This window comes from Thermobia domestica, chromosome 3, assembly GCF_964235325.1.
Source record: "Thermobia domestica chromosome 3, izTheDome1.hap1.1, whole genome shotgun sequence".
Lineage (NCBI taxonomy): Eukaryota > Metazoa > Arthropoda > Insecta > Zygentoma > Lepismatidae > Thermobia > Thermobia domestica.
Genome location: NC_137456.1, coordinates 40,381,286 through 40,398,097, shown reverse-complemented (window position 1 = coordinate 40,398,097; position 16,812 = coordinate 40,381,286). Strand labels below are relative to the sequence as shown.

Below are 16,812 nucleotides of genomic sequence, written 5' to 3'. Positions count from 1 at the left end.
ATCATTATTTACTTATTAATAAATTTCAAACACAGTTGAATGAGACCATTTAATATGAGAAGCAATAACTTCAAAAGAAATTACCTCGTCCTTAATGGTTAGGGTAATCGCATTCAACATGGAAGTCACAGGAATCTCTTTGAGAATTCATGTGGTTCGAATTCCACATCCCACTGTACGTCCACGCGTGCACCTTTTTAGCTGAGAGGCTAACGCACGTGGTTCGATTCCCATTTACTTCCGATACAAGTTCGAATAATGTTTGGACCCTCTTTAAACAGTAAGTACCTCTCATAGCCTGGGTGCTGAAAAAAAGACGCATTATTCTTACTTAATCAATCAATAAATCCACGTCTGACGCAGTCTCGATGATGAAAGTGATTTTACAAACTATAGGCATCCAATAACAAACAGTGAAAAATGGAAAATACATTAATAAGAAAAATCAACTAAGTCTAGACCTACTTCATCACTTGTCTAAGAACCTGGCAGCATTTTATGTTAGCAATATGGCAGGCCATATTAAGAAGACAATAAATACATTAAAAAGACATAGAAATGGGGACAAATCACGGAATATCGGAAAATGTATGTGGATGGAAACTTTTACTCTCAAATTCAGACAGGTACACATAAATGCTGACATACGGTAACCCTAATCTTGAAATTCAAACCCAACGACGTGAAAAATAATAGATCACCTACATCAGTTTTTGATCTAGCTTCTCCTACTACTAGTAGTAGTAGTAGTACAATCGTCTTCATTGGTTTCATAGAACATTTTTTAAATTTAATTACAGTTTCTACTTATAAATCTTACACAAAACGTTTCTGAACAGAAAAATATAATATTAATAAGCAAATGTAAATATTTACGATACAATATTGAAAAGTAAAATTAACATTAAACACTGCTTTTTGATATGTCATGCATTTCTAAGTTCAAATTATTACACCTAGGCACTTTTCGTGATTTGGCGTTTAAAAAAAAAGAAAAAAAAAAAAAAACATACCGTTGAATGATCATGGATGATATATATAAAATGGAGAAGTTACTCATTACTCCAGATTTTGGAGGTTACTCGCATTGGTATCAATAAAAGGGAACTGAACCCTACTGTCTCGGCTGACCTCGGGGAAGCCCCGCAACTTTTGAGTAACCATACCTCTGTTCTCGAGCTGAGTAATTACTCCGCGTTTGGTATCAATAAAATTCAGAGACTGTTCTGTGGTGCGAGTAACTTCTCCAAATTTGTGGAGCAAGCTTAGGTGACTTCCTGCGAAACATGGCTGAGCCCATAACTGTTACGAAATGGAGATACGGGTTCATATCAATAAAAATGATTAACTACTCCTCAGAAATCCTGCTCGAGGATCGGAGTAAGTACACCTGGAGTAACCTCCTCCCTCAATTTCGTATCAATAAAACAAGCCACTACTCAGGTCGAAACTGCTCCAGATTTATGAACGTTTACTCGCGTTTCCTCTACGCGTAGCAGGGAGTCATATCAATAAAAAGAGTAGTTACTCATTTCTTCCATCTGTCGGGCGGTCATTTCGTTGTCGTTAACCTATGGTGCAGTATCCTAAACGCCATGGGAGGGACAAGTAGCGACGAAGTTTCAATCAAAGTACATTTATGGATATTATAAAAGAGTTTCCAGTAGTACTTTCAAAGTCACATCTACCAGAAAGTAAAAGAAGGGAAGCCCAAGCTTTGAAAGAATTATAGTGAGATGCAACGAAATATCAAATACATCTATGACTGAGACGCAAATAAATAAAAAAAAATCTTTAATATTCGAAATATCAAATAATCTATTTAAAAAAAAACACACACACACACACACATTTTAAAAAGAGGAAACAAGAAAGTATTACTGAAACCAGGGAACGAACACTATTGGAGCTGACGGATGCTGATTCGAATTCAGCAATATCAAGATTAAAAGGTAAATTCATAAAAAAAAAGCCACAGTAATTTGTGTCACACTAGAATCTTTTGATACTCCAACCTGGAATCTCGGATTACCCACGCAACGCAAGAAAACCCGCATCTTTTCGTTAGTGCGCCACCCCGAGTATCGGCTGATTCTCCTAAAAAAGTGTTGTGCTAACCACTTCACATTTTCTTTCTTGAACCTGGATTTTTTTTTTTTAATCATCATTTGCAACATTTCTACGCAATTTCTAAGTTTTCTATGCTGCAAAACAATTATATACTCTGCCTTATTTCGCACGGAGTCACCTACTGAGCTTGCTCCACAAATTTGGAGAAGTTGCTCGCACCACAGGGCAGTCTCTGAATTTTATTGATATCAAACGCGGAGTAGTTACTCAGCTCGAGAATAGAGGTGTGGTTACTCCAAAGAAGCGGGAATTCTCTGAGGTCAGCCGAGACGAGTAGTGCTCAGTTCTTTTTATTGATATCAATGCAAGTAATTACTCGCAAATTTGGAGTAATGACTAACTTTTCCATTTTATTGATATCACCCAAAGTTTGTAGTAATGTCCATATCTCCTTTTCTTAAATTGAAAATGAAATCTACTTACCCTAACGCGTATCTTGTGTCTTTCCACTCTTTAATGCTAGCCACAAAGAGAACATTGGCGAATTCGCCTGGATTTTCAAGGAAACCAAAAGGACATTGTTGCAATGGAATCCTCATTCTGGGCAGGCGACTGTCTCGAGGAATAAAAAGAACAAACTTCTTATTCTTATTCGTCATTGGCTTCAAAGTGCCAGCGCCACACATTGGATGATGCCGGTATTGGATGTAAACGACCTTTAAAAGTTACGAAAAAACACATTAAATGATATTGCTTCCAGAAGGTTCATTACTTAGTACACTCATGCCCAAAATTATTGTCGCATGTCTATAAATATGTTATTGTAGGAATATAATTTGATAACGAATGCGCCCGGTATTTCTTATAATGTTAGTATGTGCATAATCGGCAAAGATATGTATGTGGCAAATTTCATGTCAAAAGAGCAGTAAATAAGAACAATAAAACGAAAATAAAACTTTCTTGTCCATTTAGCAATATTATGTTTTACTCATTCTAATTTTCGTATTTATAATTCTTTTCCTATGAAATTTACCACAAATATACATTTCCCGATTATACACATAATATCAGTATTAAAAGTACCCTGCAAAATCAATATCAAATTATATTCTTACAAGAAGAAGTTATAGATATGCGACAATCATTTTGGACATGACTATACATCTTGATCTATACTCTTACGAACTTATTACCGCACAAAAATGTAAATCAAGTTTTAACATATAAGTTCGACCATGTGTAACAGTAATTTATCTGACACGCAATACTGGACTTTATGATTGTTTATTTACTTAAAGACAATAAACTGACACATTTTTAATTAACTTATTAAAATGATACGTGGAAACATTAACTTCGTTGACTGCGTCTGTAAGAATTTTTCTGAACAGTTGCGATCACGTATGTTGTAGCTTCGTTCATACGACTAAGTCATTCACATTAAGATCAAATCACTTTACATGCTTCTAGTGTGAGAGATCTACATCGGAATGAGTCTTCTTATTAAACTGGTTGTTTATGAAGGAAAATTTTTACGACCATTTATTTATGAAAGATCTGACGATTTACTAATTCTTCTGTATACTGTACCAACAATGTGAGAGTCCTGTAAACATCAACAACATGAAAGTATTTCTTACATTCTTCCAATTTTCTCCTTATGTAACTTATACTCTTAATTTTAAACAATTGTTCAAAACTTAATTATAAATTAAATAATATTAAAAATTAAGTAATAAATAGTAATATAATAAACTGTTTAGTATGTGGCAGTTCTTCAAGAGTCAACGTTAGCACGTTGGCATGTGGCCACAGCATTATTAAAAACATTAAATTTCGAAACCATCGCACTAAAAGCACATAATCTACATAAACGAGTAAATTCACTCATCAACAAATCTACGAAAACTATTAGCAGTAGAATCTTGACATTTTGTGTAAGTGTTTCCATAACACTCTAGTCTGTAGGTAAGACTTTTTTTTTCTTTCTTTCTTTTTTCTTTTTTTTTTTTTTTTTTAACATGGCTTTTAAGGGGGATAGGAAATCTTGAATTATTTTTTGCTGTTCTGAATCTCCGAGACTATTAGACGTAGAACCTTGAAATTTTGTGAAAATATCCTTCCGGCGTCCTAGGCTGTAAATAAGACGAGGTTTTGCGAACGAAGGCAGGGAGGGAGCAAGATGAGGAAGGCTTGGAAATTTTTTGCTGTTCATCAGATCTCTGAAACTACCAGGCGTAGAACTTTGAAATTTGGTATAAATGTTTTCGTTGCAACCTAAACTGCAAGATGCAGATAAGACAGTGTTTCGCACAATGTGTTTCCTAAGAGGGAACGGTGGGATTGGGGGAGGCTTCAATGGCTTTTTGCCTTGCATCCGTCCGTCTTTAAGGGAAGGTTTTACAGCTCACCAGATCTCCGAATATTAGGCGTAGAACCATTTTTTTATTCTAGGCTCTTAAGTTAGAAGGGATTTTGAGAGGAGTAAGGTTTACCTTATTTATTTATTTCGTTCACTAGGTTTCCCAAACTAATGAGCGCATAACCTTGAAATTGTGTCTGAATTATTCAGCGCTACATATTCAATATGAAGACAAAGAAGAATACGAGGCAGGTTAAGGAAGAGATGAAAAATATTTTCCGCAGTAACATGCGGGGGCATATGCTAGTGTGTTTATACAATGACCCGATCTTCACGTAAGTAACTAAACCTGGTGAACAAGGCTACAACATAAGTGATCAAAATCGTTCAGGAAAACTCACACAAATTTTCTACTGACTCTCTTTATTATCTTTCTTATCTTCTTTCAGGACTATTTATAAAGGTTTGTTTAGTGTATTCTATGTAGCGCTCGAGAATACTCATTCAAGCAACCTTACATCTAATAAGTCAGAGTACTCAAGTGATGCGGGATGTTATATTAGCTAAGATGAGCATTATTTTTTCTTTATCTTATATTTGGTTTTCTACATAAACAGTCATGATTTGTAAATAAAATTAATCTACATAAAACTAATTGGAGAGGCATTTTAAAAGTTAAATTACCGAAGGTTGTAGTCTGAAGATCTTGTAACTTCCATCACGTCTCGAATAAAGGTTTAACTTTTCAAAAGTTTCCTCACTCTTATGGGCTAGTTGTGTATTATATTGAAATATATGTGTGCTACATTGAAAGATAAGAACAAGTTTTCTGGTTTTAAATGAAGACATATTGATCCAAACAAGTTATATTTTTAATTATGCAAGTCTTTCATATGGTAATTTAATAACATAAGTGCGTTTCCAACTTAATTAAAGTTATCTATCTTAATTAGTGTACAATCAATCTTTTCGATCTCTTTAGCTTTTACTCTTGAATAGCTCTCTTCAACAAAATAAGACTGTATTGATATTCCATTACTTACCTCAGCAGTTTTTTGAACTACTCCATCTGCTGTTACCTGCAAATAAAATTGGAAATATAGAATTCTTCTGTTACTGATGATTATTTACATTGTAATGTGAACAAACTGATGCACTTCCTTACCTAAGTCTAAATAATGCTGACAGCTGTCATCGAAAATTCGACGTTAATATAATTTTTAAAATGATTTTTAAGTGTTTGGAGAAGCAAAAATAAGTACCTTTGAGTTTATTAATCATTTACACTCTTTCTCAACGTTACCTACTGTTTAACAAAATAGCAATGCAATGTACTGTAAAGTAATCTTTCCACATTTAACACAGGAATTAACAATTTTATGCACGACGTTAAGATGACACTAACGTAAAATTAAAGATCAACATTAGCATTTTCGGCCCTGATGGTAACATATGTGTACAGTACATCATATTTTAAGATTAATATAATTACTCTGGAGGATTCAAAATGGCTGGCACTAGAGAAATAGCGGAAAGTGATGTAGACAAGTTCAAAGAATACTGACATGAAAACCCAGCCATCTTGAATCCTCCAGAGTAATTATATTAATCTTAAAGTATGATGTACGCATGTGTTACCGTGAGAGCTGAAAGGGTTAACTTAAGATGTCCACAAAATAACCAATTAACAAAAATACTTATGCTGCGACAACCTCTTGAACTTCTTGGCGTTACAGGCGTGAGAGGTTTTGACCGGCCAGAAGGCTATTAGATCAGTTAGGTATGATCAGCACAATGGCTACCATTGGCATTCTCATGGATTTCTCGTGGCCCAGCATAGGATAGTCATTAACGCTCTCGCCTTTGGTGTGAGCGGTCCCGCGTTCGATTCCCGGTGGGGGGCACTCGGTCGAAAAAATGTACAAGCTTTTTCAGGTCAGTCATCCTGAGTTTTTCTGATTCACACCAGGTAAATGCCGGGATGGTACTTCATATAATGGTCCCAGGCAGCTTCCTTCCTACCTTCTTTTCTTCCTCTCTTCAAATCCGCAGGCAATGTGATCGCCGAAGGACGTCATCCTTCATACATGACGGGGTAACATGGCCATAGATACCGAAAGCCCAGAAATCCAATTCCTAATCTTCATGGCTTTCTAAATAGGACTGTATTAATAACGCAAATGCAAAGTAATGATAATGGAATGGAAACACATAGGTTTACGATTCTTTAAGGTCTGCGAACAATTCGGTTTAAGAACAATTTTTCCCTGAATTACGAACAATATTTCAGGAAATAAACGAACATATACGCCCATACCGATAATTCCACTAGCCTACTAGTGCTTTTACGGGTTTGCCGTGAACACTATCTGGGAAAATTTCTTCAAAACCTCCTTTTTGTTCTTTTCTGCACTTTTTTTGGTTTTCAGCCTTCATACTGTTTGTTTAACGTCGCGTTACTCATTTATCTTTAGAAAAGGAAATGTTATTTTCATTTTATAATCTTTATCCCAGAAAAACGTTTACAAGTGTTAAAAAAATACAGTACTACGCTTCTGTGACCAGAATGGATTAACTGAATTTATATTAATTTTAATGGGAAAAGATTTCGGTTTATGAACAGTACTGATTAAGTTCGTAACCCGGTGGTTCACTGTATATTATCTAAATAACACGTTGTCAAATTCTTGGTCACCACAAATATAAGCAAAAAATACTGTGGATCGAGAAAGGTGAAAGTATTGTGGAAATAAAATATACAGTACACAGAGAAAATAAACTACGTCATGGGTAATAAACATCAAATTTAGCTAGTTAGACTGGTCAAGATCCATATCTAGCAGCTGAAAGACACTAATCTATATATCGCTCAAGCATTATAAATCAATTAGTTTCCACTATTGATCTCCTTAATTCCATCTATATTTCTAATTTCATGAAGATTTTTATCCAAATGTCAACTTAAGTCGTCCATTGCATTGCGAGATAAACACCTAAGACATTACTAGTAAAATTTTAATCTATATGTACACTCATGTCCCAAATTATTGTCGCATGTCTATAAATATGTTGTTGCAGGAATATAATTTGATAACGAATTCGCCCGGTATTTCTTATAATGTTAGTATGTGTATAATCGGCAAAGACATGTATGTGGCAAATTTCATGTTAAAAGAGCAGTAAATAAGAACAATAAAACGAAAATAAAACTTTCTTGTCCATTTGGCAACATTTTGTTTTACTCATTCTAATTTTCGTATTTATAATTCTTTTCCTATGAAATTTACCACAAATATACATTTCCCGATTATACACATAGTATCGGTATTAAAAGTACCCTGCAAAATCATGATCAAATTATATTCTTAGAATAAGACAGTTATAGATATACAATTATCATTTTGGACATGAGTGTACACAGTTTACATTGTAAGTGAGACATAAAATTCACAAATTTCAGGTAATATTAAGAACGTAACAACAAGATTAGTAGAACTCTCTACCTTGTATACACGCTCTCAGCTAAATATTAACAATAATCTAGAATCCAATAACACAAAAAAAGACACAAGACAATTAAAATAAAATTAGAAACTAAATTTGTAATATCTGCATGCACAAATCAAACTAACAGAATTTAACGACGATAACAAGGCTACTTCAGAAGTCGGTCGCAAAATATTTTCCAGACAATTTACTAGATTTTTGATAATTTTTCGAAAAGAAATCTTTACAGTACAGATTATTACCAGATATGGAATACAACAAGCAAGGCATAACACTAAGACGTACCTAATTAATAAAATTCGGATTTATAATACCCTAACTGTTCACCTTTCTTACACATTAAATAAAATTAAGTGTTAAAAAAATGAAAATACGACATAAAATCTGGTGTACAATTCTTCACCATTACTTTTGGTAGATCTCACCTATATCTAAGCGATGAAAAACGAAAAGGCCGCGTACGAGGCGCATCCAGAAAGTAAGTTTCCCACGCGTCCCATAGCTAGGAAACGGTATGTTGCGCGAAGCGACTACGTGTACGGGAGAGAGTAAGATCCTAGCATGGCACATGCACTAGCGGAACTTCCCTAGTGCTCTCAGTAGCGTCGTGGCAGTGGTTGAAGATGGACGTTCCTATTCCAGCTCCTGCCGCGTGTGAAGTGCGAGCAGTGATAAAGTTTTTGAGTGCACAGGGCATAGCACTAATCGAAATTCATGGTTAGCTGTGCCAGGTTCATGGGCCTAACGGCATGAGCCAGCAGTTCCTTCAGATTTTCCGCTCCTTATTGCACACCACTGTCACGGAGTGCTTGTTGATCAATAAGTTTTGTGTTGAAGCAACTGACCCTAGAGCACAAAGCAAGGCGCACAGGGTCAGCATTGACATTTTTGCAACGATACAGCTGACGATGGATTTCAATCGATGCTATGCCCTGTACATTCAAAAACTTTATTACTGCTCGCACTTCACACGCGGCGGGAGCTGGAATAGGAACGCCAATCTTCAATCACTGCCACGACGCTACTGAGAGAATTAGAGAAGTTCTGCTGGCGCATGTGCCATGTTAGGACCTTACTCTCTCACGTACACGCAGTCGCTTCGCGCAACATACGGTTGGGACATCGGCCCATTGAAATCCGTCACTACCTAAACGAAGAACTCGACACCGTTGGATTGGATGATGTCCTGAAGATGACTTAGTGCTTTCCTCATGAGACCTCCTGATCTGACAGTTCGATTTTTTCTTTTGGCGCACGCCAAGACACAGTGTATATACTTACATAACTTACACTAGTTACATCTTCAAAACTGCATTACAACTGTATTTACGAAATTAATAGAGATATGTTAGAGCGCGCGTATGACGAACTACACTACCACATAGATGTGTGACGAAAGGAAACCTCATCGAACATTTCTACGTTTGAAACGGAGAGTTTCTGTATATTTTCATGCATCATTCGTTATTTAAAGGTTTTTTTTTTTTTTTTTTTTAATACAACCCTTTCAAATCCGATGAATCTTTATAATTACCATTTATATATATATATATATATATTTAAAATTCGTAAAAATGCAAAAACAGAAGACAACAAATCATTGAATCATATTCACATTTGTGTTACAACCTGATTATTTGTCCGGGATTATAAGTTTTAATTAAATAAATAACAATACTCTCAATGCTTTTGAACAACACTAGTTACATCGCAGTTCATTTGCTGCATTTCAATACACAAAGAACAACTTTGTAATCCAGGAAAGAAAGAAAGAAAAACAAGTCATTTCCGGTACATGAAAAATGGATTAAAAATGTACGTTCTTCAGAACGCGTAGAACCCCTGTATGCATATAATCCCTCGTTACCGTCAATGTCTAGAACTTTCAGTGCAATGATAAATTGCAAGATGGAATGAAAAATTACAGTTAAAAATCAAGCATTACGTATGAAGAAATGAAAGCAAAAATTACAATGAATAAATACATGTAAATATGACAATCTCCATATTGAAAATCACAAGACTGTTAAAACGAGATAAAATATGCAAACATTTAAATATTGACACATTTCTAGCTTTAATTATATACAAACTTGTTACATGAAACTACAGAGTTTAAGTATATTTTAAGTGTTGGACAAAATATATATAAATAAAGCATCAGATAAGTTTACGAAATCAATGACATGAATAAACGCCAGAACTCTGGAAATACCATGTGAAGAATAGTGTCACCCCCCAAACATGGCTACAATCATGCAGCGAATCAAAACACGTACTATAGTATCTGAGTATTCGGAATATTAAAGGAGACTATACCAATTACAGAGATGAACGATAGTCTTACAATACAGGCAGTACAGACCAGATAAATATTTACCTTCCATTTCTTCTCTGGGGCAAGTTTCACGACAATTTCATCGCCTTCAAGAGCTCTGTTCCTGTTCTTTATACCAACAATACAGATGTCTAATCCTTTGCCCTGAAATGTTTAAAAAAAAAAATATGTTATTTAACAATCCTATTAGTCAACAAAAGTAATGTTCCATTTACTCGTGATAAAGTACATTTTCACCTTAATACTAAATATTCTAAGTAACTTTAGTTAGATAATGCGCTAACTACAATTATTGAGTTGAAAGTACGCGATCTGGCCGATGAATGTTCATCTACATACGCTACAGTCTACATCTGAACGTAGATCTGAATTATGTAATGATCTGATGTAGTTCTATTTGAAAAAGTATAACTGTATGTTAAGGTGATAACACTGATAATCTTGTTACATAGTAAAATATATCAAACAATGTCTCCCTGTTGATATTTGCATGTTACAAAATTTTATATTTTTTATCTTTATTTTATTTTTGATCTATCAGTTTAAAAGTTACACTAGCTGACATGTCTGCTCTTCGCACGAGGAGAATAGGTTTTAGTAAAATATTTGAAACCTTTCTCCCTTAGGATACGAATTTCAATAAAAGTGGAATAATAAAAACCCGTAAAATAACACATTTTTGGCATAACTTTTTGAATCCTCCTACCCACTTAGGATACGCCTTTCATCAAAGTGACATGATAGAAGTCCAGGTTAAGGTAGATAGTAATTATGTTCCAAACCTCATTGCAGATGGAACAGCCGTTTCTCCGTAATGAGATCACAAACAAGAGATAATATCAACTTCCATATGATGAAAAAATATAGAAAATGCTCTGCCTCCCCTTAAAACGGAAAATTACAAAAAAAAAAAAAAAAAAAAAAAAAATGAACAATGTCCGCTTATTCTTAATGAGGAAATTATATACTGAGTTTGGTGGCTCAGTGGCAGAGCGCTTAATGGGGTTCCTACTTGAATTCCCGGACAAGTTAGTTTGTGGTGGACAACACCGTGTCTGTGGGTTTTCTTGGGGTACTCTCCTTTCCTCCCACATTCTCATTCCACCAATTCTTCCATAATCATTCACTTGCCTTAATCATCCGTCTTCCTTAGCCTAAAGGGCATAATCGTGTGAGGTTAAACTGAAATATTTCATTTCCCTTCATTTTTATATATCATAGCTTGAGGAGCTCGTTAGATTCTCTTTTTCTGCATAAACTTTGAGCTCTAAATATTCCCCTTCGGATACACCCTTGAATAAAAGTGACATGATACAAGCCTAGTTCGAGACAGATACTAACTATAATAGAAAATTCATTCCAAATTGTTCAACCGCTTTTCCGAGATGCGACCACAAAAATCAGACCTCTCTTCAACACGAAGAAAAAAATATACTAGGTATGCACTAATTGCAAATTTAGACCGAAGTGTTCGATCTTCATTGATTATTCATAGAATTATTTTGTATATCAATTTTTTCGTGAACGAACATGAGATGCGTATAGTTGAATTTGGCATATCATCAAAAAGCGTAACGGTTTTGAAACAATGTGTTCGCAAAACAAAACGAAAAAGACTTCGCCCTATTTCTAATACTGAAAATTCTATTTTCCATTGTTTACAACGAATTCGTGCGCCAAATGCTTTTTACAATGTTAAGTCTATTTTCGGTGATTATTCCTCAATTGGTATGTCCGATCTGGACATGCAACCCCTTACAACACTTAGCGCGCGCTCTCGAATCCCGTGTCAAATTTGATTAAAACGGTTCAGGCATCTCGGGAGTATCCGGATAAATGAACGCCTAACCCCCAAATTCGGCCGTTTAATCTAAAACCAACTTCACCCTCCATTTGACAGAGACTTAACCATGAACGTTGCTGGTGCAACAGACATTTACACCAACCTTGGTTATGACCCTCGTTCAACAGTTGGAACTTCGTTGGTGCACACGGCCGTAAGTCGAGTAAACAGGAGCATCACTCTAATAAAATGACCCCTTCCTTTTTCATTGTTAAAATGGAAATTTTCAAAAGCGCTGGGACACGTGTCTCCTTATTTGTAATGAGGAGTTTATGTTCCGAGTTTCATCTCCCCAACTTGACAGGCTCGTGAGATACTTAATTTTTCGCATAAATTGTGATCCCCGCATTCAAGGGAGCCTGCCTCCTCAGACTACAGTACAACATTACGTGCTATATTAACACATACAAAAAGTTTAGATATTTGTTGGACAGGTTTTAGTTTAAATACATTTTAATCTTTTTATTTTAAGAAGATAAGAGACGAGGAAATGTAGAAAACAGCTAGGAACGAGGGATTGATGAGGAGAATACATATCATTTCAGCGAAACTTTCACACAGATTTCTTGGCAATTCCTCAACGACATGACAGATACAAATGTAGTGAGTGAAAGGCGAGAATCGAATGACAGGAATTTTAGTAACCGGAATGGCGCAAAACCAATGGGTTACAAAAGGCCGAAGTCAAGGGACGTTCTTCGTGTCTGAGTTGACGTCAAGGAATCGGCAAAAGAAAATAAGAAATGAAATGAAATCACAGTTTTACGTCCCACGGTTATGCCGGTTAGGCTAAAGGAGACGGTGATGATGAGTGAAATGGTGGAATGAAGAAAGTGGGAGGAAACGGGAGAGCCCCGAGAAAACCCACAAGCACGGTGTTTGACCACCACAAAGTCCACACGGCGCGAGCTGGGATCGAACCAAGGACTCCAAGCATCGGCGGAGGTGAACGTTCTACCACTGAGCCACCGCGATCCCCAAAAGAAAATAAAGATTGACAACCGAATGAGAAGCTATAAAAAAGATTTTTTTAAGACAAAGTCGGTGTATTTTTATTTCTAAATTGCTATAAGATGTAGAAATGGATATTATTGGTTTTAGATTTAAACTGTGTTACTGATAAACAGTCATAAACAACATACAACTCCGATTTTAATGTGACGAAAAAAATATAGCAGGATTTCCCTTCCCATCTTACGAGGAATTTCAAAAACCTTAGGACACGTGTCCGTTTATTTGTAACTAGAAGTTCATGTACCGAGTTTCATCATCCTCAATTGATGGGCTTGTGAGTCATTAAACCTTTCGCATACATAATGACCCCCTGCATTTTCTCTTAGAGTTCGCATTTTAATCAAATTAACATGATAAAAACTCAGTTCGAAGTAGATAACTATACGTCGAAATTCATTTCAAACGGTTCAGTCGTTTTCCTGTGATTCGATTACCCACATGACCAGTTCTTTGCATGGGGAGAATGCATTTCATTTTGGACATAAAGGGCTGAATTTCGTTTTCAACTGCAAAGGAAGTGTCACTGTCCGTCTCAGCGACCCCGAAAACTATGGATTCGACACTAATATCGGTCATTTTCGATCATCTTTGGATCTCTCTCTTTCCCTTACGTTGTACCGTCAAAGTGAAATGATAAAAACCATCACAGGCCCGAACTTCATCTGTGTTGAAAATTTGATCGAGATCGGTCGGGTGGTTGAAGAGGTACAAACAGTAAATTTTTATATATATATATATATATACTAGCAGCGTTCACCCCGCTTCGCTGGGGTCACCCCGGAACGCAATAAACTTTGTTACTTAGATAATTTTTACATTTTCGCTTTCAAGTGATATGATAAAAACCATAGAAGATTGGAGTAAATGTTAACATTATATCGCCTGTCATTTATGTTAACCCGCCGAGTGACACGGTCATGTGGGTTGCATATAAATACGGTTAGATTTAGCTATGATGAGCTAACAAAGGATTTGTACGTTATGGACACTTGAATGGTCAATTATCTCAAGACACTGGTAATTGAAAATTAAAGTGATATGATAAAAACCATCTAGGGTCCAAATCTTAATAACCCCCCAAAAATGAAAGAAATTGGTTCAGCCGTATTAGCGTGATGAGCTAACAAAGGATTTGTACGTTCTCTTTTATATATAAGATATATATATATATATATATATATATATATATATAGAGAGAGAGAGAGAGAGAGAGAGAGAGAGAAAAGATCATATGTATGAAAGCCTATAACAACTGATTTACTCTTCATAGTTCTCCGAAGCTATTTTAAATAAATATTGTTCTTGTATCCTAGGTTGCAGGTAAGATGGGGTTTTGCGAAATGCGACTCCTATGGAAGGAGGGAGGGGCTTGAAATCCTTTCTTCACAAACCATTTGGCGTACAACCTTGAAATTTCGTGAAAATATTCCCTATTGTATTGTGTACCTTAGGTTGACGATAGACCAGGGTTTGAAAAAACCCGGGTTTTTTTGAAAAAGCCCAACCCCCCTGGGCCCATATGGGTTTTTCGGGTATTTTCGGGTTTAATTGGGTTTTTTCGGGTTTAATCGGGTTTTTTCGAAATATTTTAATGTCTTTGGGGTAAAAGTGTTAAAATGTGATTTATATTTCAAGATTGTCATTGTCACAACTTGCAACAATTTTCTACTTACTGCTGTTTTGAAAAAAATGGCCGCCATTTTGAAATTTTACATTCGATCGCCGAGAAAATCTATACAGCAAATTTAGCATATCTCGTGCTTCCACCATCAAAATTTCAACTTAAAAGACTGAAAATTGCACTTCGTAGCGTGGATACTCGCTGTTTTGAAAAAATGGCCGTCATTTTACGTTGGTATGCCGCCAAAATACTCGTATATACAGGAAATTTAGAGTCTCTCGTGCTTGTATTCTGAAAATTTTAACTTAAAAGGCCGAAAGTTGTACCCTGTAGTGTGTGTGGTAGAGGCAGACAAATGAGTTGAGTTGATTTTGTGTTTAACGTCCCTTTCAGCAGCGAGGCTATATGAGACAGGACCTACTGATTAACGTGGAATCCGAATCACGTGAGCTCCCTCCGGGTCCCACGCCGAAGACGCGTACACTAACCGCATAGCCATGAAGGAGCTTGGCAGACAAACGAACAAATGTAGATCAAGTCATCCAGAAGCCTGACTGACGTTCGCCAAATATGAATACCAAAAGGAGTCTATTAATTTAAAACAAAGATACAATTCATGTTGTATGAAATAAATAAATGTTTTAAAATGTCTTATATGAAATCAACATTTTCCAGCGTAAATAAACCTGCCATATTTTCTGCATGAGAATACGGGACACCTCAGATCCCCCGCCCCCCTTCCCTCAACTTCCCAACACAATGCAATGAACTGTAGTCTGGTTACGAACAAAAGTATAATCGGCCGCGGTAGCTCAGTGGTAGAGCGTTCACCTCTAGTGCATGGGGCTCTTAGTTCGATCCCAGCTCGCGCCAAGTGAGTTTTGTGGTGGACAGACACGTTGTGCGTAGGTTTTCTCGAGATTCTCACGTTTCCTCCCACTTTCTTCATTCCGTCATTTAATTAACTTCTCATCATAACCGTCACCTTGAGCATAGCAGGCATAACCGTGAGACTAAAACTAAAAGATTTCATTTTAATTTTCTTTTTTTTCAATAATATAATAGGCGAAAGTTCACTAAGCAGCAGCTGCTTATCTCTGTTCGTACCCTGAAATTAATTGTATTGACTGAAGATGCCTAAAACCTTTAAGATGTGCTATAAAAATGCTTTACAGGAAAACAATATGCAAATTATTTAAATCAGTGGCACAATCTACTTTCAATATTTTTCGCGCGTTTAGTAATATTTATTTACATGGCTGTATCTGTCAAAATTACGTTCGTCAGTTTAATCTGATGAAAAGCTGATTTTTCTCCTTGTGTCGTGTGTAATTATCAGGACCAGATTTACATTTTTCTAAGACCTGGACCAAAGCACAATTCTGTGCCCCTAACCTCTGAAAAAGATTATAATTCTTGTTAACTTATCTAACGTGTTGCTGAAGAAAAGGTTAGTCATCTTCCCTGTGTTTGTAAATGTAGAAACACTCAAAGCTTTTTTTTTTTTTTTTTTTTTTTTTAATGTTCCGGAGATTATCCGAGTTTCCATCAAGTGCAATGGAAGAAGTAGCATTGCAAATTTCGCTCGCTATCAAGTCGAACAGGGTGGTGTTATAACTTCCTCGAAACTGTTACATGCAACAGCGTACTGTTCATTCACTACAGGATTCCCAGCCAATGTCAGAATTTTTTGTTTTTCACTTTTCGAATAATCTGATATTGATAGCAGAAATGGAACAGAGTTAAAATACGGGACATTTCCCTGTCCCGACTAAATTTACGAGGACGCGGGACACTCGGGCCCAAAAACGGGACTGAGCACTTCTTTCACGGCGTGTACATCAAAACTTCCACTAGTACGGAAATTTGAACTCAGCACTTGAAATAGTAAGCGTTACATAGTCTTCGGAACCCCGAGCATTAAGCTTCTTAAATTTGACAAGATTTTTTACGCTATTGCTGGTGTTGATTCTACAGAATGCTTATTTGAAGAGTAGCAACAAATGACTGAATTAAACTGTTATTGTTGGAAAACCAAATTTTAGTTGAAGAAC

General features: G+C 36.0%; 1 protein-coding gene across 1 annotated transcript in view; it reads right to left on the bottom strand.

Moving 5' to 3' along the window:
• Positions 1-16,812, bottom strand: part of LOC145680324 (DIS3-like exonuclease 2) — a 74,592-nt gene that overhangs the window by 39,761 nt on the left and 18,019 nt on the right. Inside the window, 3 exon segments of the mRNA XM_081750700.1 lie at positions 2,554-2,786; positions 5,479-5,514; positions 10,323-10,424. Coding sequence (XP_081606826.1) covers positions 2,554-2,786; positions 5,479-5,514; positions 10,323-10,424 — 371 coding nt within the window.